The sequence below is a fragment of the Gobius niger genome (genome assembly GCF_951799975.1).
Source record: "Gobius niger genome assembly, chromosome: 6".
NCBI lineage: Eukaryota > Metazoa > Chordata > Actinopteri > Gobiiformes > Gobiidae > Gobius > Gobius niger.
In genome coordinates this window covers 9716874-9739346 of record NC_136857.1, presented here as the reverse complement: position 1 = coordinate 9739346, position 22473 = coordinate 9716874, and the positions used below count along the sequence as shown (strand labels likewise).

The 22473-nt window shown below is 40.8% G+C and overlaps 1 protein-coding gene across 3 annotated transcripts in view; it reads left to right on the top strand.

The window, feature by feature from the left end:
• Positions 1-22473, top strand: part of LOC306964553 (TOX high mobility group box family member 2-like) — a 124029-nt gene that overhangs the window by 23412 nt on the left and 78144 nt on the right. The window contains exons 1-2 of one of the 3 annotated variants that reach the window (XM_079558611.1): positions 13767-13823; positions 15690-15767. The exons of 1 other annotated variant lie outside the window; for it this stretch is intronic. In XM_079558611.1, the coding sequence (XP_079414737.1) occupies positions 13821-13823; positions 15690-15767 (81 nt within the window). In that variant the 5' untranslated portion in view covers positions 13767-13820. Of the gene's footprint in view, positions 1-13766; positions 13824-15689; positions 15768-22473 lie in introns of those variants that run through there. One more of the 3 variants, XM_079558609.1, reaches the window with a different exon arrangement.

Here is a 22473-nt window from a genome sequence, read left to right as displayed (position 1 = left end):
TAAAACAACACGGCCCTAGGTATGACTCTTGTGGGACCCCCCCCCGCAACCCCCCCTCCCCCCAGAGAAACAGAGGGGAAACATCTGTCCTCTGGAGACCCATTTTTCTTTTGTGCTTGTTCTTGCTGCGGCGGGAAGGGATGCCAATACCCATTTCCTCTGTGTAATGTGTTTGCTTTGCGCCCGATGCCAAGTGTCAACTTTATGGACTTATTTTTCATTTAGGGCTTTTGCCTAAACAACATCCATATTTCTCCTCCTCCCCTTTTTTTTATTGTTTTTGTTTTCAATTTTCGAACATGCTTAAGGTTAATAGTGGAAGATTATAGCTTAATAGCCTTGGCGGGTTGTTGATTGAGAATAAAAAGGCAATTATCTTAATAGGATATGGGACGTAATGGCAGAATTAAATGAGTGTGACAGACTGCACAATAGTCGCGGTCGCCTTAGCCCTTGTTATAATTAATCTGGTCTTATTAAAAATGCAAATGCGCAAAATCATTGATGGAGTTTGCATGTTTTGACTGATTCAATTACATGGAAAATGAAATGCTGGGATGTGCAAGAGATTTTTTTTTTCTTTCTTTCTTTTTTTTTTTTCTTTTTTTTTGAGAGAAATGAATATTCTCTCATGCCAGGAAGCGGTAATGAGATTAGCACTCCTTTCTTAGCAGGAGTGCACAGTTAGCCGCGCGGTTTCATTGTTCTAACAGAGACATTTTATCGGTGAGAGCACCTACTGTACTTGTGTGGGCTGCAGCTTCATAATGTTTAAAGAGTTTCCTCCTACAGCGGATCAGTCAGATGTTCGTTTGGAGATGGAAAAAAAAAAAAAAAAACATACTGAGCGGTTGCTTCCTGTTCAGGACATAGGCCTACACACAATGACCTAATTATGTAAGGAGCGGCCTTTTTAGATTTGGAAACAAGACTTTAATTGACAATAGACAGCTAGACAGATACTTTTCATTTGTAATCGCGTTAAAATGTTGCCGTAATCTGATTTCAAGAAACATCAGTGTGTTATTGCATGTGTCTTCGGTTGTAAAAGGGTGGACAACATTGCGTGATGGAGGAAATTGATTTGGTTTTGGTTTGCTCAGGACAGACAGGCGACATGCTCTGTTTGCACACATCTCCTTTGTTCTTTACAGATCGGACTGATGTGTTTATCTGTCAATATAGACATTTTACCTTTACAGCGGTTTTGACGATGTTTTATTCGTGACGCAGGTGGAATATGAATCACCGGAAGGACATAACGAAAGAGGCTGGTATTCATTTTGAGCCTCTTGTGTGAAAACGGTGCGCTCAAATGAATGACATGACTTCATTGCAGCTGGGTGAAGTCGCTTTTGTCAAACATAAATTGCTGTGTCGGAACTGAAGCCTAGACATTGATAGTTACAAACGACTGTAGCATTTTGTCCTCACGAGATAATGACCACAGCTCGTTTTGTTTTGTTTGTTTGTCTTCACAATCTGCCAATTAGGAGAGAGCGTGATAATGATTCAATTATTTGCACTACGCTCATTCTTGTCCAGTCAGCCTTGGTCACACACACATACACACACTTGAGTGACAGTTACAGCTAGGGCTGCTCGGTTATTGAAAAAATAATAATCACCATTATTTTAGTCATTATTGAAATCACGATTATTCAAACGATTATTTGTTGCCTTTAAAAAAAGAGTTAATTTAATTTGTATATTTATTGATAAAAAAAACTATGCTGAATATTTTCTGTTTTCTGAACAGTACAAATGAAAAGTACAAATGATTTCAAGTTTGCCTCGATTAAGGAGAGGTCTCTGTTTCACACCTGCCCCCTGCTGGCCAGCCCTCACACCTGCACAAGTAAGCTGAGCAGTGTGGCCTGATGACATCATCACACAGCACTGTTTGTTTTAATGTCAGGCAAAAGCATGAGCCATGGCACGTGAAATGCAAAGGGAAAATAATCCCAGCGCCATGAAATAATGCAAGTCTGCTTTGCAAAAAAAACATTTTTTGCGATTTTGCTAATTTTGTAATCGCTTAGTGTAATAATTGAAATTGTTGTCAAATTTCAATTAATTGCTCAGCCCTAGTTACAGCTCTTTAAAGTGTGAGCTCTCAGAGGAAGCAGATAGCCTTAGTCATCTCTGTAATTTAACACTTCTGAATGCAGATGAATTGTGATTAGCGTATTTTCCGGACGATAAGTCGTACCAGCCAAAAAATGCATAATGAAGGTGAAAAAAACATATATAAGTCGCTCCAGAGTATAAGTCTCACATGGAGGCGTAACTGTGGCATTCACAAGCCTCTCCCGGCAGCACGCTGTTAAAGCACCCGTTTGCGAACTCGTTCCTCCAGCTGTGGCCATCGAGCTTTTTTTTTGTTTTCTTCATTGCAGTAAGAGTAACCTCCGCTTTTCGCCAGTCCCTCACAAGTTTCTCGCTCCCTTCAATCTTTCTTTCTGCTGCTCGATTACCGTTTTTAAGTAGGTTTTTGTAAGTAAGTGCTTTATTCATTGTCTGACCGTACAGGAGTAGCAGAAACTGGTACACAAGCCTAGAGTTCCCTCTTGTGGGGCACTCTAACAAACGTGAAATTATATATTTTGATATATAAGTCGCACCTGTGTATATGTCGCACCCCCAGCCAAACAATGAAAAAAACTGTAACTTGTAGTCCGGAAAATACATTAAATTGTAATCAAGCCTCTTTTTCTCATTGTGCCCACCCGTTTAGGGAGAACATATAAAACTCTTCACAGAAAGGCCTCTGCTCCTTTGCACCGCCCAAGGAGATAATATGCCATAAACAATAGACATTAAATTGTATTCAGCTGTTTTGATCAGTCTGATAGAAGGTTTCTCTCTCAATACGATTCTCGCTTGCCTTTGACACCGTTTGCCTTCAAGCTGTTGCGTCTTCTCTCTCCCTTCACCGCCTCCGGTTATCGTGCCGCTAATACAGACATGTCAACGCGCCGCTGCCGAGGTGCTTAAACAAGCTCAGATGAAAGGGCCTTTTCATTGTAAAGAGCATTTATTTTGAGGGTAAAAAAGAAGACACAGCGCCGTAAAAGTTTGTGTTGACAGGAGGAGGATCAATCAGCTGAGCGCGTTGAAATGGAAAGTATGCTATTGATCGGCGTGCATTAGTGCTCTTCAGTAACATAAGCAGTAAGTGGCAGAACAAAAGCGCGTCTGTCTGAGCTACAGAGGGGGGGACAGTGGACTCCTGCAGTCTATTGGCATGTCATTGTTTATCGCGGGGTCCCGATGTATATTTTCATAAAGGAATTCCACGCGCTCAAATACATCTGGAAGCAATTTTGACATTGAAAAGTAGAGCCGTTTAAGTGTGTTGTGGGTCTGATCGAGCTAGACATGACAGAGAGTCAAAGCTGGGCTATATTAAGTATAGTTGTGGAAAACAGTTTCTCTTTATGGGCAAAGTCTTCCATGTAACAACCATTTCTCCTGAAAACCGTCATTGATATTTGATATATTCTTAATTCAGTGCAAACTTTCATAATAAACACCAAATCTAATCTTTCATTTATCTTCTACATACTGTTGTGGGAAAAGAGCATAGACCTCTGCCAAGGCATGAGCTCTGTCTTGCAAATATTTTGTGTCCAGACCTGTATAGAGATCATACTAGATCTTCCAGTTCAGGAATAAATGTTCATAATAGTGTTAGGCCTGTCACAATAATTACTATATCGACTTATCGTTTAATAAATAACAGATAAACAATCCATTTTCGGGCTCGATATTTATCGTGTGTACATTTATAAGCATTTTCCCCCTATTTTTTCTTGTAAAACTTTGATTTCTAACTGAAGCAAGTTGAGTAAAATTATATTTCATCTTTATTGCAGCTTGTGTGGTATTTTAGGACATGATACACTTTTAGAACAAAGGTTTACTGTCATTTTTATGCCAAGAGTTGACAGTATCCAGTATTGTTAGAGTCAATAATATTGTTTATCGCAATACTTTCCTGCCTCAATATATCGAACCTCAAATTTGTTATCGTGACAGGTATTTCAGTTCTTTCATGTTTGATTAACTGTTTATAGAGACCCTTCTTTTGCAGGATAAAATACTCTGGTTTTGGACTTCCTGTGTTAGCCATTTGTTGCCATTTTGCACTTAATTCACCTTTTGAAAATGAGCCTATTACAGTATAGGGTCTGATATATATTAATGAGAGAATGCTGCCTAAGGAAAAAATGTGCTCTGCCGCTGATCCACTTTTGCACATGCTACTTGTTTTGCACATGAGCAAACGCTTGGAAAATGACTCCCATGCATAGCGTGTTGTTAGCATGCCATTAGCTACAAAGTCAATCAATACTATGCAAGGTTAGTAATGTTAATAAAATACAGTATGTTGTTGCAACCAAGCTAAAGAAACCTATTTACTGTTACTATAATAAGCAATCAAGTTGTATATTTATGTCTGAGGGCTGGAAAAGTATACGCTCTCCAATGATATGTCTCCACTCCGTACTCTCATTCTCCCTGAAGGGACAAAACACAATTACTCTGTTGTGGCGCACTGTACTATATGACATTGTGCACATTTCAGATGGAGGGAGAGAGAGAGAGAGGGGCAGCATTGTGTCAGGGCATATACAGTAGTGATGAATATGCCCGGGCAGCAGAGGGTACAGGCTGGGCTGGGGGTCACTGACAGGGCATAAATCCAGTGAACTTTAGCGTGCTGATTGGATTAGCCTCCTGTAAACAAAAGGTTATTTCTGTAAATATCCAGATCCCAACGGGGCAGGATTAAAGCAAACAATGAGAGTAACATGAACCGAAAAAATGTGTCCAATATTTCAACACTGTGATTCAGTGTAATGGAAAGCACATATACAAGGTTACATAGTATAGAGCAGGACATACTTTGTAGAAGGGTGTCATAGTGGTAAATGCTGTTTTGATTGTGCTGCATACGCCTCAATTGTATAAAGTAAGGGTTCTATGCAAGTTATTATTGTTGTCCCTGCCCCTAAAAGTGCAATAAAACGGAATTAACTGTAGTTATGTAGTTACAAAACACATATTTGAACCAGCCATTACAGACTTTGCCGTTTGCCTAATGGTGTAACCAGCCAACGAGCAAACCTTTCCCGTGTAAAAAAAAAAAATACAGTTGAAGTAATAACTTGCTTGACTTGTACAGCAAAGATGTCAGGCCAGCATCATCCGCGTTGACAACATCTGTGACCACATCTGTGAGCCGAACACAGTAAACGTGTCAGTTACTGCTCTGTACAGTAAAAACAATGGTGACAGGAAGAGAGGTGGTGACAAGGAAAACCCAGGGGGGGGGGGGGGGGGGGGGGGGGGGGGGCCCAGAGAGATGAGATAAAGATCTGGACAGTTGTTGCATGTACAAGGTGATACTTTACAAATACTTCGAATGGTAGTTGTTGGTTTAGTTCTGCAGTGAGGAGGCTGTCAACATTCTTACACTAAATCCTCCTGTCTTTACTTGAATATGAGCTGGTTTATGCCACATATCTAACAAATACCAAAATAGAACATGTAGTAAATTAGTGGAATAGTGCACTGTTGTGGTTGATGCTTTTTTTTATACTATATGTACTGTATATATGCTCTTAAAGCCACACCGCGTAACATTTCACCCAATGAAATGAATAAAATAAAAGCTTTATTTTTAATACAGATGTTTTAATTGTTGAAAAACTCCTAGAAAATGACCTAACAAACCTGTGTCTTTGATTTGAGCGGCTCACCTCTCCTCAGACCGCAACTTTACTGGGAGCGGGACGTCTCCAGCTCGTCTCGATGGAGATGTTGACTAAAGGCAGCCACATACTAGATTTAAATAAGTTAGGTCCTCATCCAAATCCATTCTTTGATTACCCACGGCTAAAAATAGCATTTCCCTGTGTCGAGTTAATCATGGTGATTTTATAAAGCTGCCAACAAAATGTTACGCAGTGTTCCTTTAACTCAATTAAATAATCACTTTAATCAAGGTTGCCTTCGCCTAATCTCAGTAGATATGGAAATGTCATGCACCTGACTAAATTGGCTTTAGTCCCAATACATGATGGTCATTCTGCTTGATTGGGTTATAATATGCCAATATAAAGAGTTGTTTGATTATGAGAAATGTTTTTGTCATCAGTCAAATCAATGCTAGATTAGAAAGTGCAATACAAGGTTTGCATGAAATGATTGTGTTGCAAATTTCCTCATGATTCTCTTGAAAAACAGATATACTGTATCTTAATGGGACTTTGTTTCAAAATTGATATAGATATAGGTTTTTCCATGTTTGCTCCAACATTGTTAATGACATATTTAGAAACATTTCTGCAAAAGGAGGTGTGGTTCAGCTGGTGTCAAAGTGCATTGTCCTTTATACATTGGTGAAGATTTGGGTGATCAGAAATATCCCATGAAGTGAGTTACTCAAACAATCTGCCCTATAAACCGCCTGTGATTCCTCGTCCAATCAGAATGTCACTTCACGCCCGTAGTTCCCCCTTATGGTGGGAGTATACCACCCAGCAGGCCTTTAAGCCATTGATAAACGGTGTGTGCTCAGGCTGCCCTGCTCTGTGTATCAGCTCATTCATCTGCGGTGCTCGTTACAGGGTCATTACCTGTAATTAGTGAATCATGTCGCTTTAATGAACACGCTGGAAGCTGCTGGAGCAGAGGCCTGACCCTGAGAGTCGGAGAGTCGGAGTCAGAGTCAAATGTGGCTACAGACAGGAATCCAATAAACCACCTCCGCTTTATTTTGTGTCATACTTCGTTTATTCAAGTTTCGTGCATGACAGTGCTGAACATTGGCTATGTGTATCTGGATCACGCACACACACACACTAGACTAAACTTTTTACAAGGGAAAGAATTAGCGCGGAATCCCCATGAATCACTTTTGGAAAAACAGTTTATTTGGATTGTTGCTCAGTCTTGTAAATCAGTGGTTCCCAACCTTTCTTTCATTTCTACTCAAAAGTACCCCTTATCTCGAGGATGCCGACAATTATTCCTAAAAAGTGTTCAACTAAACTCAGATTTATTAGTATTTAGTAATGTGTTGGGTTCAAAATAAGGCTAAAACACTCAAAAGTGCAAACATTTTTACAGGAAAATATCACTAAGATTTTCTTTTAAATCACATGGAAATGCAATTCAGTTTCATCTTCTTTTTGAAAATCATTCCAAGGACCCCCAGCCAAATGCTCGCGTATCCCCTGTGGTCCCCGTATCCCTAGTTGGGAAACATTTTTGTAAATAACAACACAAAGTTACCCACGTCAAGTTTTAGCTATATATTTTATACTGTTTTTAGGCAATCCAGTAAAAAAAAATCCCACAGTCGTGATGTCAAAGCCAGGCTTAGATCCTAATAAATGCACTTGTCTTGTTAGCTGATATCTCCCATTAATTCTTGCTGTGTCAACACCTTGCTCTGGAGTGCGGTAACATCCTAATCGGCGCTCATGACCAGGCGCTGTCTCCCGTGTCGCTGCCTCTACTGTAAAAGCGTGTGTGCGTCTGCAGCAGTGACTGTGTGTCTCCCTGGCGGCGCCTGGTGAGTGTTTAATCTGGCCCGGTGGCGCGCTGTTGGCCCGGCTAATCACAGTTGTATCTGTGGGAGAGCGCGGAGCCAAGGGGAGCGCGGCGTCGCTAACAGTGCCTGACAGACTCATTAGAGAGACCTGGCATTGAGCTAGCACTACCACACACACACGGCGCACGCACACACGCACGCTCACACGCTCGCTCGCAGGCTCTCGCGGCAGCAGTGTGGGGAAGTCACACCAGTGTACGCCGCAGACAGTGGCTCGGATAAAAATGGCACGATCGTTGGTATTATCGCCGGGGATCCTCGTGTGAGAACAAGCAGGCGGTGACCCCTCGCAGACGCAGCCCAAACACTGACAAGGGCCCGAGGAGAGAGAGACAGGCGGGGGGGGGCAGGGAGGAGGGAGAGACAAGTGTATGACATAGCAATACAGGCTGGAGAGCAGATGCAGCAGAATTAGGAGTATAGGAATGGATTTAATGTAAAAAATGCTGCTTTTCTTTCCCCAAACATAGTACACAACACTTTATACAATACCATGCTGTAGTATTTGTTGGAAACCAAAGAATGACCTGCACTGAAATTGATCTGGACATTAAAAACACAGTTATGCAAAGAGGAAATGACAAGCTTTTATTTCCCCCAAGAGATACAGTGGGCCTGTTCAGGAACGCTCACAAAGCGTCACGTTCAATCTCGCCGTGAGGGAATACAAAGCATTATTTTTAATCCAGAAGAGCTGCTCTGTCATCTACAACTGCAGTAGCAAATGCAGAATTATTACTTAAACTCCACCAAATAGAGATACAGAAACATGGAGAGGAGCAAAGTGGTCCAACGTGAGAGATTTGTACTAATATGTAATACTTTAATACATAGGACTCAATATTAAATCCACTTTTTTGAGTCTGCTTAATTGTTTTAACGCCGTCTCCTTCAAGGGCACTTTGCTAAAGAACTAAAAAGAACAAAACACATCAATACATAGGCTCCAATTTTTGCTTTATATATGTATTATCCTAAAAAAAAACAAATTCTCGAGGTGACGTTTATCCAAGTCTGCCGCACTTCGTAGACAAATTGCCCCGGACAGGTTTTGCTGCCGCTGTGGCGAGGTTAATTGGCGCTCCGCTGCAGTGGAAGCATTAGGCATCGCTGAATAACAGGTGAATGTAAAGCAGGTCCGAGTGTAGTCAAGTGTAGGGGCTGCCAGCTGCTCCTGCTTCTGCTGCCACTGCACCACAGGGAACCATACATCAACACTTCAGACTCACGAAAGTAAACAAACCAGGCAACAAATCCCGATGTGTAGATCAGATCATGACCACCCGTGGAATCCTGTTCTACAGTTTTTGATAACTTTTCATTTTTAAGGTTGCTTTAAGAAAATCATCTGCACCCAAGTGGTCCATGCATGGATACATTAATTGGTCTTTGCATATGTCCAGGCTTGGGAGTTGTACTTCTTGGCTGCATAATCCAAATCCAGCAAATATATTCATTTGAAGCATAAAAAAAATCAAATTAGAAAAGTTGGGCTCAAAATGGCTCATACCTGTTCATTTGGGAATCACTATTTTCTCAAACTATGAACATATTAATCACATATAAATATAGTCAAGTCAAAATCGGGTCCTTTGGATGTTTTCTCACAGCCTATTGTCCAGTAGAAGTAAAAGAAAACTGCAATCTTAGCTAGCGTTAGCAAGTGGCATGAGGCTAAAGTTATCTTCATTGTTAGCATTATCCGTTTCTTCTGTATTTGTTTATTGGTTTATTTGGTAGGGAAAAATAAACCAGTGCGCTCTCTCAAACACACTCTCTTTTATCCTGGCCTATTGTACATGTTTTTAGTGGTAGGGGAAACCAGAGCACCCGGAGGAAACCTTCGCAGACACGGGGAGAACTCAACACAGAAAGGCCCCCGTCCCAGGTGGGAATCAAACCCGGACCTTCTCGGTGTGAACACGAGCGCTAACCGCGGCACCGTGGGGTGTTGAACCGCTTTGCTCCACCCCATGTCTCTGTCACTTTATCTGGTTGAAAAAAATATTCATAATTCAGCATTTATTGAAGTAGTTTTGGAGTGATGGGAGAAAGTTTATATATTTTCCCTCTTTGACGGCTTCGAACATGACCATATATGGGCGATTTCAGAGATGCCGTCTATTGTGAACTTAATGTATGTCGAAATCTTGATGATAATGCATCTTTTGAACCATTTTTGACAACCGCCATAAACCAAAACGAATGCCTTTACATGCATTCATAATTTAGTTGTAGTTTTTTTTCTCCATATAGATCGGCCATCATGATCCTTTTGAAAATGTAAGTAGTTGTAAGCAAGCACGTAGGTCCAAACTTTAACACCAGAGAGAGAGAAGACGTGCCAATGAAAGCTACAGCGCCATGTTTCTCATTACTTTGCCATTTCAATCCACTTTCTTCTGTGACTGTGCCAACCTTGTTACACCTGAAAGCCAAATCCAGCCCTCTGTAACTCCCCCTCTCTGTAGCCTAACCCTCTCCCTCTCTCTCTCCCTCTCTCTCTCTCTGCGTTTCGTCTGTGACATTGAGGGGATGTGATGTGATGTATTGTGGTGAATAATGTATTCTGTAGAGAGGAGCAGAGCAGATGGAAGCAGGTTGATCGCGAGGACTGTGTGTGTGTGTGTGTGTGTGTGTGTGTGTGTGTGCGTTTTATAATGATGATCATGTGTGTGACGTCCAACGCGCTGGGGGGAGGGGCATTTGAATATGTGGAGTATAGTGGGGGTGGTGCGTCTCTCTTTGTCAGATAAAACATGGGCGGATTATTATAATGCTTTTTTTTTTTTTCTTCTTCTTCGTCTACAGACCTAATGCTTAATCCTTAAAGCAGTGGAAATGAAAAATAGTATATGCGTTCGCTCAAACTTGACTCTTTCTGTTTTTATGAAGGAATTTACTACGACCAGCTGTCGAGGAATAGGCTTTAATTTGGCTGTGGTGGAGTTACAGCTGAGCACTCGTGATTACATTCTCACAGTGTGCAACGGAGAAGAGCTAGTCAATCCCAAACTGATCTGTTTTGCGTGAGGAAAATGCATGTGAAATTGTCTGCAGGGTTTTTAATCAAACACTGGGAATAGAGTGAGGTTATTGTACAAAATGGTAGATTGGAAGGCAAACCTGTAGAGCCCAATCTGTATAGACCAAGCCACTCAAAGGGCTGCACAGAACAAGGAAGTGTTGAAGTGCATGGCATTGAATTAACAAGGCAAACTAATGTTAGGAATATGGCAATGTTTGTGTGCTATACAGGCTTTATCAGGTCAATGTAAAAGTAACCTGTGACCTGGTTATGGAATCTGTATCTGTGTAATCTTATTGTAATAATACCGTTACTGCTTATTTGGGCAAATTGCACTTGTTTTGCAAAAAAAATGAAGCACTATTTACTTTGCTTTGATAGTTTGAACATGTACAGAGGAGGGATGACGAGAAGATTAAAACTATTATGCTTAAAACTGGAAGGTCTTCAAAAAAAAAAAAACCTGTATGGATGAAGAGAAAGTTAACCGCAGTGTTTTGTGTGAGAGAAGAGGATGATGCACAAGGGTAGAAGGAGGAAAATGTCAAAAAGGAAAAGACAGTGATACACCTGAGCATTTCTTGTGAACATTTCTTGAATTACTGTTATAGTTTGCTCCTCTCTCTCTCTCTCTCTCTCTTTCTCAGAAGCACTGAGAAAAAAACAGCCCCTATAGATCTATACTAACAGATGGTGGAATGTATTTACATTCACTTTGGTGATGAGTTTATACAGGCAAGGTTACTCTCTCTTTCTCCTCTCTCCCTTTTCCTTCTCTCTCCTTCTCTCTCTGTCTCTCACACTTATTGGACTCATGGTAGGAGCACATTATTTTGAGGAGTCTTTGCAATGATTCATTTTGTGACACTGAGAGATTGAATTATTGAGTTAACAAGTCTTGCAGGAGCACATGCAGTATAAAGCTAAATCTAACATGACCTCACTTTAAACATACAGAAGCCTATTTAAAGTATGACTTCCTGTTCAGCTTGTCCCGCCCCCCATCAAGAGCCTTTGATTTAAAGATAGAGGTGGTTTGAGGTGAGCAGGTGCAAAATAACATGTTAGTCTCTCCACACTTCCTACTGTTGTCTAACATCACTACATCATTGATTCTCAAAGGCATGGTTTACGTTGTAACTATCCATAAGTCTCACGTTCTCCATAGCAAGTGACACATTATAGCATTCATATATGTTGAAAGGTCAAAAATCCTGGGTGAATACATGCGACTGAAACCCATAGATACAGAGCTTATATTATTGTATGGATTCAATTCATCACTGCCACTCTTTTGGACTTGAGTCTTCGCCGTCATGTCTTCCTGTTATATAACGTCATGTGTCGGTGCTGCTTTTCTTTCCCCGCTCCAAAAGGCTCATTGTTGATGTGGAATTAGAGCAGTACTGGAAGTGGCATGTTTGGCGGCAAAGTGCAGAAGACAGGTGGATGCTTGGCAACTGGCACATGCTTTCCACTGTTAACCAGAGGCAAATGCGACCTATTATTCCCTCTCACACACACTGAGAACACAGTCAAGAGCCTTATTATGTTTTTGTTTTTTTCCCCCAGTGATGTAAATAATCTTGTGTAATATCAAGGCTATATCTACAACAGAGACACATGTGCTTGTACCAAACTGTGAGCATTTAGCGTAATCGACTGCCGATATTTAACCATTGGAATGCGCTGGGACGGTTTAGACGAGGGCTGCGCTGCTTTTCAGGACGAGAATCGGGCCCACAGCGATTCATTAGCGGTAAATAATTGAGAGGTGGAGATAGTGCCAAGGTGGAACGCTGTTATTATTTTATGGAGTTTGTTCTCGGGACTCTCCAGTTTAAGAATATTAAAAATGCACCAGGCTTCTTCGCACAAATTACTCACTCCACAGTTTCACAATGGGCCCTAATGACGAACCATCCATCTCCCTTTGTTTCCGTGCGCAGTGTAGCTCTATACACGCCATTATCGAGACTCTATTTCTGCTGCACTAATGTTCAGGCCCTTCATAAAGGACGTTATTGTATTCTAATGTATTCTTTTCCTCTAATGCACTTTTTGTGTGGAATAATTAACAGCATTACATAGATATCGAACGCTGACATTTAGTACATTTAAAAGTAAGGCAATGGGTGTATTTTAGCTAATATGAGATTACTTCAGAAGTCCTCCTTTGGGATCCACCTTCAACATATTATGACAAACCACGACCCAAATTAAAATATTAAATAGTAAGGCTGCGCAATGTATCGCCAAAAAATATCGTATTGCGATATTGGGTGATGCAATATAGTTTTGCAAGAAGCCACAATGTATCGCAACATCACTAACGTCTTCATCTGACTGAAATCAACACTTTTTTTTTGCAAACTCTGCCAATAAGTAAGTTAAGTTTCCTTTTGACACAATTTGCTGAAAAAAACAGTTGCTTACGATTTAGAACATATCATGCTGAAGCGTTTTAGTGAAATATCGCAATAATATCGATATCGTAATATTGCACACCCATATAGCAGATCGCAAGTTACCTCCATCTAGTTCAGCCCTATTGAATAGTTTAAAAAGATTCAACATGTTCTTTTTTAGTTATATCAAACAACAGTATTTCCTCACAGAGATCTATTGATTCAAGCATCAATCATAATCAAATCAAAAACAAAATAATGGACTAGTTTGGCAGAGTCCCTATGCAAATGGACTCTCATCCACCCGTCGAGTATCCCCGCACTACATTTGTTCCTTCTTCTTCTCAGTATTTTAAGTTTAGTTTCATTGTACGCGAGTAAAACAATAGGCCTATATGTAAATGTGTCATTTATGGTTTGCTATTTCATAAGCCGTATTCCCTTCTTCGTTACATTTTGAGCTGCATTTTCATACAACCCACATAAAGCGTGAGTATTTGCATATTTGCAGCTGTCTTCTTGGCCATGATACTATTAACATCAGATGTTAAAACGGTCAGCTTTATTGGGTTTACACTGATGCAACAGTGAGACCTCTGAGGTGTGGATGAAAGTCTCGACGCCCACATAACGCACGTGACAATCAAGAAACCGAGCGTTTCTCAGAGTGCATTTGCATTTCGCACCTCTGCAAGCGTTTTATTTTTACTTACTGGTCTATGGTTCGGGCACATTGGACCTTCACAGGACAGCTTGTATGGTGAGACGTTCGCACGTGGTAGGACTAGTTAAACCAGACTTCAAATCATACTCAAATCATATCCATTTGATTGTAAAGAAAACATCATTCAATTTATTTTTATTTATAATTTTTTTTTTGCAGATTCACAGTGAAGTGAAAGTAGGTATAATATTTTTGCTAATTTTATCCATTTTTAACTTCATTGTCCATGCAAAGACCTAAAAAAATGTTTCTTTATAAGACATAGAAGTCTATAATATCGTTTGCTCAGACTGATTAAGGCGAGTTATAAATACAAAGTTCGGTATTGTCTTATGCAATGAAACTTTTACTCATAAGCTGGTACTCAGTGGTTTCTAAAAATGATCCCGTACGAGGTTTAGAGGTTATTTCCAACACATTCTTATTTCCAACTTCACATTACGTTTATTTTTACATATTTATTTACACTTCTAATTAACGTCTGACTCCCACGCAACTGCTGGCTGCTGTATTTGTTTTTCCGCCATTTTTCCTTAAGTGGAGTTCACAGTGTTAGAGTGTATTGTTTACAGGTCATGCAGTATCTATAATAAGTAGATTAGATAGAGCACGGGGGGGTCACTGATTGTTGCACTTTTGCCGCGCCGGGCCGTGAGCCGTGATCCCAACGTAGCGGCTGTAAAACGTGGTCGTGATCCTGGTTTAGTCTCTGCTCCTCTGGCTCCACTCCAGTCTGTGCGTTTTGAGTCTATCTCTGTGCGAGTGTATGTATTGTAAATGTAAATGTGGACTAAACAATATTTATTCTACTGCACTGCCTGGAAATAACATGTCTAAGTCGGGGTAAGGGGGATAATGCATTATGTTTCTACATTATTATCGAGAAATTACTAATGTTTCCTCATTGGCTCTCCTTATCTTGGGTTAGATTTGCAATGAATCATTATACCGCAAAGAAGCAGTGAATAATTACTGTCAGGTACTGCGTTATTGTCATCATATTTCCACTCTACTGCTGTAAAGCACACATTGGAAATTGAAGAAAATGAATGACAAATACGGCTTTATCTTTAAATGTTAAATCGTGTACATTTATAGACACTTGTGTAAATGAAGGGATGGAGACGCGAGGGCTGAGGAGGCTGATGGTTCTGCTGCTACGGTGGAGATGAAGCAGAGCGGCGCGTTAAACAGCAAGATAGCGGCCGGGAAGAGAGAGTGTCATTATGTGGTTGGTTTGAAAGGTGGATGTTTGTCAAGGATAGGCCAAAGGTAGCAGTCACAGTGACTCACAATGGCAGGTTAAAGGAAATTAACCTTCAAAGATGATGCTAAATTATTTTGAGTAGACAGTAGCGTCCAGTTACTTTCCAGTGCTTTTCATTTGTCGTTTTAAATGTCTTAATTGAAGCAGTGAGAGCAGTCTGACTAAGCTGTCATGTGTGTGTGTGTGCGTGCGTGTGCGTGTGTGTGCGTGTGTGTGTGTGTGTGTGTGTGCTGTTGCGGCATGGAGGGGGTTGGCAACGGGGCGCTTGTACATGGGACGGGGGGGGCGTGTTCAGGGGTGGAGGGCTCTGTCAGCTCATTAACCTCCATTCTCCCCGTGGCTCCCAGTCACTGCATAAGCCTCATGTCATTACTCCGCCCCTGCACGCGTTCCTTGGGCATGATGGGAGGGAAAAAAAAGAAAAAAAAAAAAAAAAGAAGAAGAAGGAAAAAAAAACTGCGTGGGGAAAAATGATGCGGAGGGTGCGGGGGGGGCAACACCTTTGACATGTCTCTTTACAAATGCTCTGCTTGTTTTACCGCACACTAAAGTACCCAAATGTCTGGCTCTTCCCCGCCCCCCACTCCCTCCCCCCTCCTGTCTGTGTCTCTGTCTGGCTGTCCCTCTGACCACAGGCGCGGTACACTGCGAGGCTCCACTCTGACCCCACCTCTGCCATCAGCCCCGCTAGGAAAAGACTGCCCGCTGCCCTGGTGAGATACAGGAGCCCAGCATTTCATTCACTCACTCTGTATTTTTCAACCATGTCATTTGGAAAAAGCGTACTTCAAAGGGCTGAACTCTTGGCTCAAAAGAAAATTGGGATTTTTCTTCTTTTTTTGGGGGGGGGGGATGAAATTGCTAAATGCATGCTTTTAAATAGGTTTCGCGGAATAGTGGGTCAGGAATGGAGTCAGGTTTTTTTTCAGAATTTTGTGTTAGTTGCATTAAATGGTGAACATGCTTCATTCATCTGCAATTCTAGCTTTTATTCCTTTGAATTAGAGATTGTTTCTGTTTTTGAAATGCTTTTAAATTAGGTGGTTTAAACCGAAATGCTATTTTTGCAGCGGGTAATCAAAGAATGGATTTGGATGCGGACCTGTTTAAATCTCAAATTGACTCTGTGCATAACTTCAAATCATAACAACGCCGTCCAAGAAGTGACTTCCTGCTTCGATCCAGCACGCCAAAATAAAAGCACAATATTGTAATTAAATACACACATTATACGTGTTTTGTCTGTTAAGGACGAAAGTTGAACTGCTGAACTCATGAATAAGATGGTGCTTTTTTTGGTGTGCTTGATCGAAACAGGAAGTCACTTGAGTTGTGCATAACTTATGATTTGAAGTTATAAACAGGTGAATTCTGCTGCCTTTAGTCGACATCCCCACGGAGACGAGCTAGAGACGCACCCACTCCCGGTAAAGTTAAAGTCAGGTCTTAGGATGGATGAGCCGCTCACAGCAAAGGCACATGTTTGTTTGTACATTTATGAGCAATTTTTCAATGATGAAAATATCTGCGATAAAAAATAAATGCTTGTATCTCAACATTGTTTAGTGGGTAAACTTTTATGTGGTGTGGCTTTAATTTTTCCCCACAGTAGTGAATCTCGAAAGTCACATTTGCGATACTGTGTTTTGATTTGTGATAGTTATTAAAATACCAATGCTAAAATAGATTATATATTTGGTTCAAGGCTTGTCCTGATACGACGAAAATTGGTCTTGAAGCTACACCAGTTGAAAACCGCTGCTATGATTCGATAAACAAAAAGTAGAATCAACGTAATTAGGATGAGCTTGTGTATAAAACGTTTTCCAGCCACAACAACAAAAATAAGCAATTGGACTTTTTATGCCGTGCACTTAGAGATTGGAGCTTTATTTATTTTATTTGTTTTCTAATGCTGATGCACTTGGCTAAATCTAGCTGCTAAAAAGTCTCAATTTGCAGTAATTCACACTCAGCCATATATTTACCATAACAAAAGTCTGTGCACATGAAAGTTGCTGTTGCTTTAATTACATTTAACACAAAGCACTTCCCGGAATTCGCAGAGGATGTCAGAAGTTATGTTTCTTAATTTCGGCGACAAAAGTGTGAAAACTCTGAAAGGTGTGAAGTACGCCTCTGTGGCTGCTACATCAGGTCACACACGACGCCAAAGAAACGCTGAATCTGAACGTTAAGGAGTCAACAAGTACTTTTTCCTCTGGCTTTATCACACACATCTATTGAAGGGCATGAATGAAAAGAAAATGTTTCAGGTTAGATATTAGACTTTATACCATCAAGGCTATAGGTTATATGTTTACTGCATAACTTTTGCAATCCTTTGTCACTCAAACTGGAGTGCATGATTTTGAACTGAGTTAAATAATCTGCAAAGTGTCGACCAAAGTGCCGAGTCTTCTGTGGGACAAGTGTGACATTTAAGTCCATGTTTCTGCCGTTGGAATACAAGACTAACCAAAGTTTCAGCCACACACACCCCCTCCTGTGATGGTCTCTGTGGCGGCGCTCTTAACCAACACTGAGAAACAGCAGAGATCTTACGCAATACATTCAAAGTCAGGTCAAGACAGCTGCTTTTTGCACTAAAGGCCCTCTACCGGATTTTATTTCTTTGGCTAGAAGTGGAATAAAAATGTGTTTTGTCCTTGAGTACATTTTCAAAGCAGACTTCTGTGGTAAACATGTGCATCTAACTAAAAAGCTTTTTTTTTTAGCCTTCATGCACGAGATTAATATAGACGCTGTAGTTACATGTATGACCTGAGGTGGCAGTAGTGAGTATAGAATGGCCGAGTTGCATCTAGCCCCCGTAACCTCTTCACCCTTCACCTGAACCGAGCACGTTTTCTCCAGTTTGATGTTGCTGCTGCTGTTCGAATCCCAGCTCCCGCAAATGCGCACTGTTGTTGTGTCCTTGGGCAAGACACTTCACCCTACTTGCCTCCAGTGTCTGCGTACATTGGTGTATGACAGAGAGTTTGAATGGGTGACTGGTTCCTCACTGTAAAGCGCTTTGGACCTGATAAAGGTAGAAAAGCGCTATATAAGTTGAGTCCATTTACCATTTACCAAAATCTAAAAGCTTCTTCTTCCACAAAAAAATGATAGCAACAAAAATAAGAAACAAAAAAGTGACAAAAATGCGCCGGAAAAGCAACAATAACACAATAAAAAAGTGACAAAAACATGACTAAAGAGTGATGAAAAAGTCACAAAAAATGTGATGAAAAAATGACAAAAAAGCAAAGAAAAAATCCACAAAAGAGCGGCAAAAAAGGCGACAAAGCGCTTCAAAAATGTGACAAAAATGCAGCAATGTCTCAAAAAAGAATTTAGAGATCTTGGCTTTCAAATGAGGCGTTACACTAGCCTATAGGCTGTGAATGAACTCTTCAGTCGAGAAGCTTTTAGATTTAGCTAAAGCCGGAGTTAAAGTGGGGGGGTAAGCGGTTAACTTAACATTATTGTGACAGTAAAGCTCCACTAACTTCTGAAAGTTATGAAACACACTTATAAACTCATCCATGCGAAGAATCGGGATGTCAGGAGAGCATTAGGAAACTTTGTCATGAGTTTGAACCTAACAGGCTAAATTCGACTCGCCCTCTTCTTGTTTGTTACACAAAAACAATCAGACGCAGTGGTTTGAATAAGATTAAGGAAAGAGAAAAAGACTCGGCGCTCAAATACATCATCCTGCCGTGACATTATTTGCTAAACATAGAAAACAATAGGTAAAGTATGTGTGCTCGGTGAAGGTTACGCCCACCATACCAACTCCACAATGACCTATTTACAGTGTTTGTAAATGTGGTTTGACATTGTTATATCAAACTGTCAAACCTATGCTAAAGTGTTCATTTTATTTTTTGCTATGGCAGACAAGACAAATGATCAGTTTGTAAAATGTGTCCTGTTTTTGGAGTCATCCCAAACATTATCTTATTGTGCATCGAAATGGGCTTTGTTTGTCTGCTGTGCATCTAGCTGAGGCCGGAGAGGGCGCGACCACTTCTAACTGAGGTGAGCAGTGAGGAGAAAGATAAACGTGACATTACCGTGTGCCTGTTCACTGTACCATCTGATAACTGCAGCAGGAAGACTGAGAAAAAAAAAAAAAGAAGCATTTCCTCTTGCATAAAATTGCCTATCTTTGTGCAATCTACTGCTGCATTACTTCTATGCATAATAAAGAGCAATAAAGAGCAATGGAGTGTTTTGTGACTAAAATAATGAGCATTTAGAAAACAACTGATCTAGACTTGGATGCTATTGAACTGGAGATTGCATTTGTAAGGCTGTGTTCACATTTGGGCAACCAGAAGCGAATTCTGGTGCATTTGGGGAAAAAGGCAAACTAACTCTGGTGTTAAATAGCGTAGGAGACATAAAAACATACAGTACGCCCATCTAACTGGAGTGTGTTAGTGAAAGTTAGACTATAAACGTGCGGATGAAGTGCAAACATGTAAATGTACGCCAAGAGTAATCGCTGGCATCGCATCAATAATGTTTCAACACCAACAACTCAAATGTCAAATAAATCTCTGGAGAGTGTCGCCTCCAGTATCGCTGCTCTAAACTTTATATTAAGTTAATTCCTTAAGAAAGTTGGCAGTAATCTGGCTGTCATTTCAAGGTCCACTTCCTTGTTTCTAGCAAACATTGACATACTGCCCCCTGCTGGCAGTTGCTGTCATTGCGCCCTGTGGACTGACCCACAGACGTCACTGTGCCTTTAAGCTCTTAACCCTCACCTGAACTGAGCACATTTGATATTGCCAAAATCTAAAAGCTTCTGAAAAAAAAACGTCAACATAGCGACAAAAAGTTGGGATCAGAGTGCAACATAAAACATTTTAAAAAAAGGGGAGGGAGTGACAAAAAAGTGATGGAAAAAGATGCAAAAATGTGACAAAGTAGCAACAAAAGACTGACCAAAGAGTAAAAAAAAAGTGATTAAAAATCGACAACAACGCAAGGAAAAAGATCCTTTTAGATTCGTTTTGTTGGTCTTAGCTTTCAAGTGAGACATTACACGGGCCTATGCAGCTCTCCAGTCAAGAAACTTTTAGATTTGGGTAAGGCCGGGCCGAACTGGAGAGAATGCACTTGGTTCTGGGGGAGGTTAAGAGGTTAAACATGGCAACATTATGGAGCCTTAAACACAATTAACATCTACTGATATTAATATACTGTACTGTAAATCCACTAATCAGTAGCCATTCCCAAACTCCGGAGCTTACCCCCCCCCCCCCCTATCCATATGGGACTCCCAATAATAAGGATTCACTCAGTGCAAAACAATTTGTCATGCTTTACATCTTAAACTTACATATAAAATCACAAATAACACAAACCATGGAGGCAAAAACCTGGGATTTAAGTAGTACATTTAAAGACTCGTATTCATTCAAAGCCCCAGACCCCACTTTGGAAACCACTGAGTTACTACACTTTTGCATAGAAACCTGAAGCCCAGTTTTCCATTGTAGTTTGAGCGTTTAACCTGCTGCTAAAAGTGTCCTGGCCACCTCGAGAGTCTAGATCGTTATCCTGCTGTGAACTCCCAGCTCGCAGTCGAACCACCTTAGCCTCATTTAGCCCCACGGCCACCTGCCTCCTGCCCTCAGCCTGCGGGCTCTTCTTGTGGTTCAACAGACACAGATGAACGAGCCAAAGGTTTTGTGCTGTATTTTTACTTATGGGTTGATCGTCAGCGTGTGTGGAAGCCTGAAGCAGTTAAAACCGTATCTATAATCACCATGGGCATTTCCTGATGTAGCTCAAACTCTCAGATCAAATACGTGACATTTCTGGACAGACTGATAGTGTATGGACGGAAGGCATTGTGGGGCGGCTTTGTGTTGTTGAGTGTGTGGTTTGCATACACTAAAGTTGTATGGAGGGTTAGCCCTTGACAAACGTGGTTAGCCTCTATTGTGCTAAGAAGAGTACTAATCTACACTTAAAGTTGCTCTTTTGGGACATATTAAACAAACTAACTTACCAAAAGCCTATTTAAAGCAGTACTGAGTAACTTGTTTACCTTAATAAATTATTTTCATAGTCCCTCTGGGGGTAATACAAGTGTTGATGGGATGATTGGGGGATCTTTCATCTCCCCCGGTGTCTCTGGCCAGAAAGCCACCCTTGCAATTTTCCTTGCACCGGGTTGGAGGCGCAATACACACTAATGAATTACGAAGAAGAAGCTAACAGGCTAACAGGCAAAGCTAACTGCGGGCTAGCGCCACTTTAGCAGCATTTACAGCCAAGTTTGAGTGACAAAAATGATCTCTAATCGACAATTAATGAGTAAAAAAAAGACGCAACATGCTCCGACACCTGCAGTGGTGCTTATGGCCTCTAGGGGTATGAATTACTTAGTTCTGCTTTAAAGCAAAAAAAAACAAAAAACTTTTGACGATTAAGAATTATATCCAAATAAGAAATACTTTAAACATTCCGGTCTATTGTAGCACTTTACTCTACAGTGCAGTAATAACATTGTGAGTGGAAAAAGCATGATACCTAAGAGTGCAATAACATGGTCATTATGGTAATGAGATGGAAACAGGACCCACACCGATGTATTTCATTGCAATATGATTAACATTCCCCTAACCCGGGAGAAATTCTTTAAATTATTCAGTGTTTTCTTGTGGAAAATATGGAAACTGTGCTGCAAAATGTTTTACATTACGAGATAAGAACTTTATCTATTACCGTGCTATCACCGGGCTTTACACTAAAACCCGACCGACACTTTTATTTTGACTTCATCTGCATTGACAAGTTAGCTTTTGGCTTTACCTTACATTGTGTCAATAATGTTAATACATACTGTTTTAGTGTCCTGTCTTTATTTATATGTCACCAGGTGTAGCCAGCACTAACAGCCATTTCTCTATAGTATTGCATGCTGACACGCATTAACCAAGGTTGTCAAAAGAGTCATCATAAATCCGTTCATCCAGTGATTTTTTTTTCCACTTGCTAAATAGACTTAACACAATTCCCGTATAGATGAGTCTTCCTGAAATGTCAGAAAAATATCAACATCTGCTTCTTCGGTATCCTGGACAGTGTTACACAGACCATGAGCTTTGTGGTTTTGCATCGCGCATAAATGAGACTGCTGATAGTGGATTTGACCTGTGCTGAGCTCCCCTATAATGGACCGTAGAGGAGGAGGCCCCCGTCCCCTTATCTAACTCTACAGAGCCGTGTCGCCATGGCCACGGGCTGCACTGCTTTTTTATGGGATATATGTGTGTCAGAGCGAGAGGGAGAAAGAGTATGCCATCCTCATTGTTTGCCTGTGTTCATTGTTTGCTCGGGGCGTGGTGCAACTCCACAATTGTTACTGTACTCTCTCTCTCTCTCTCTCTC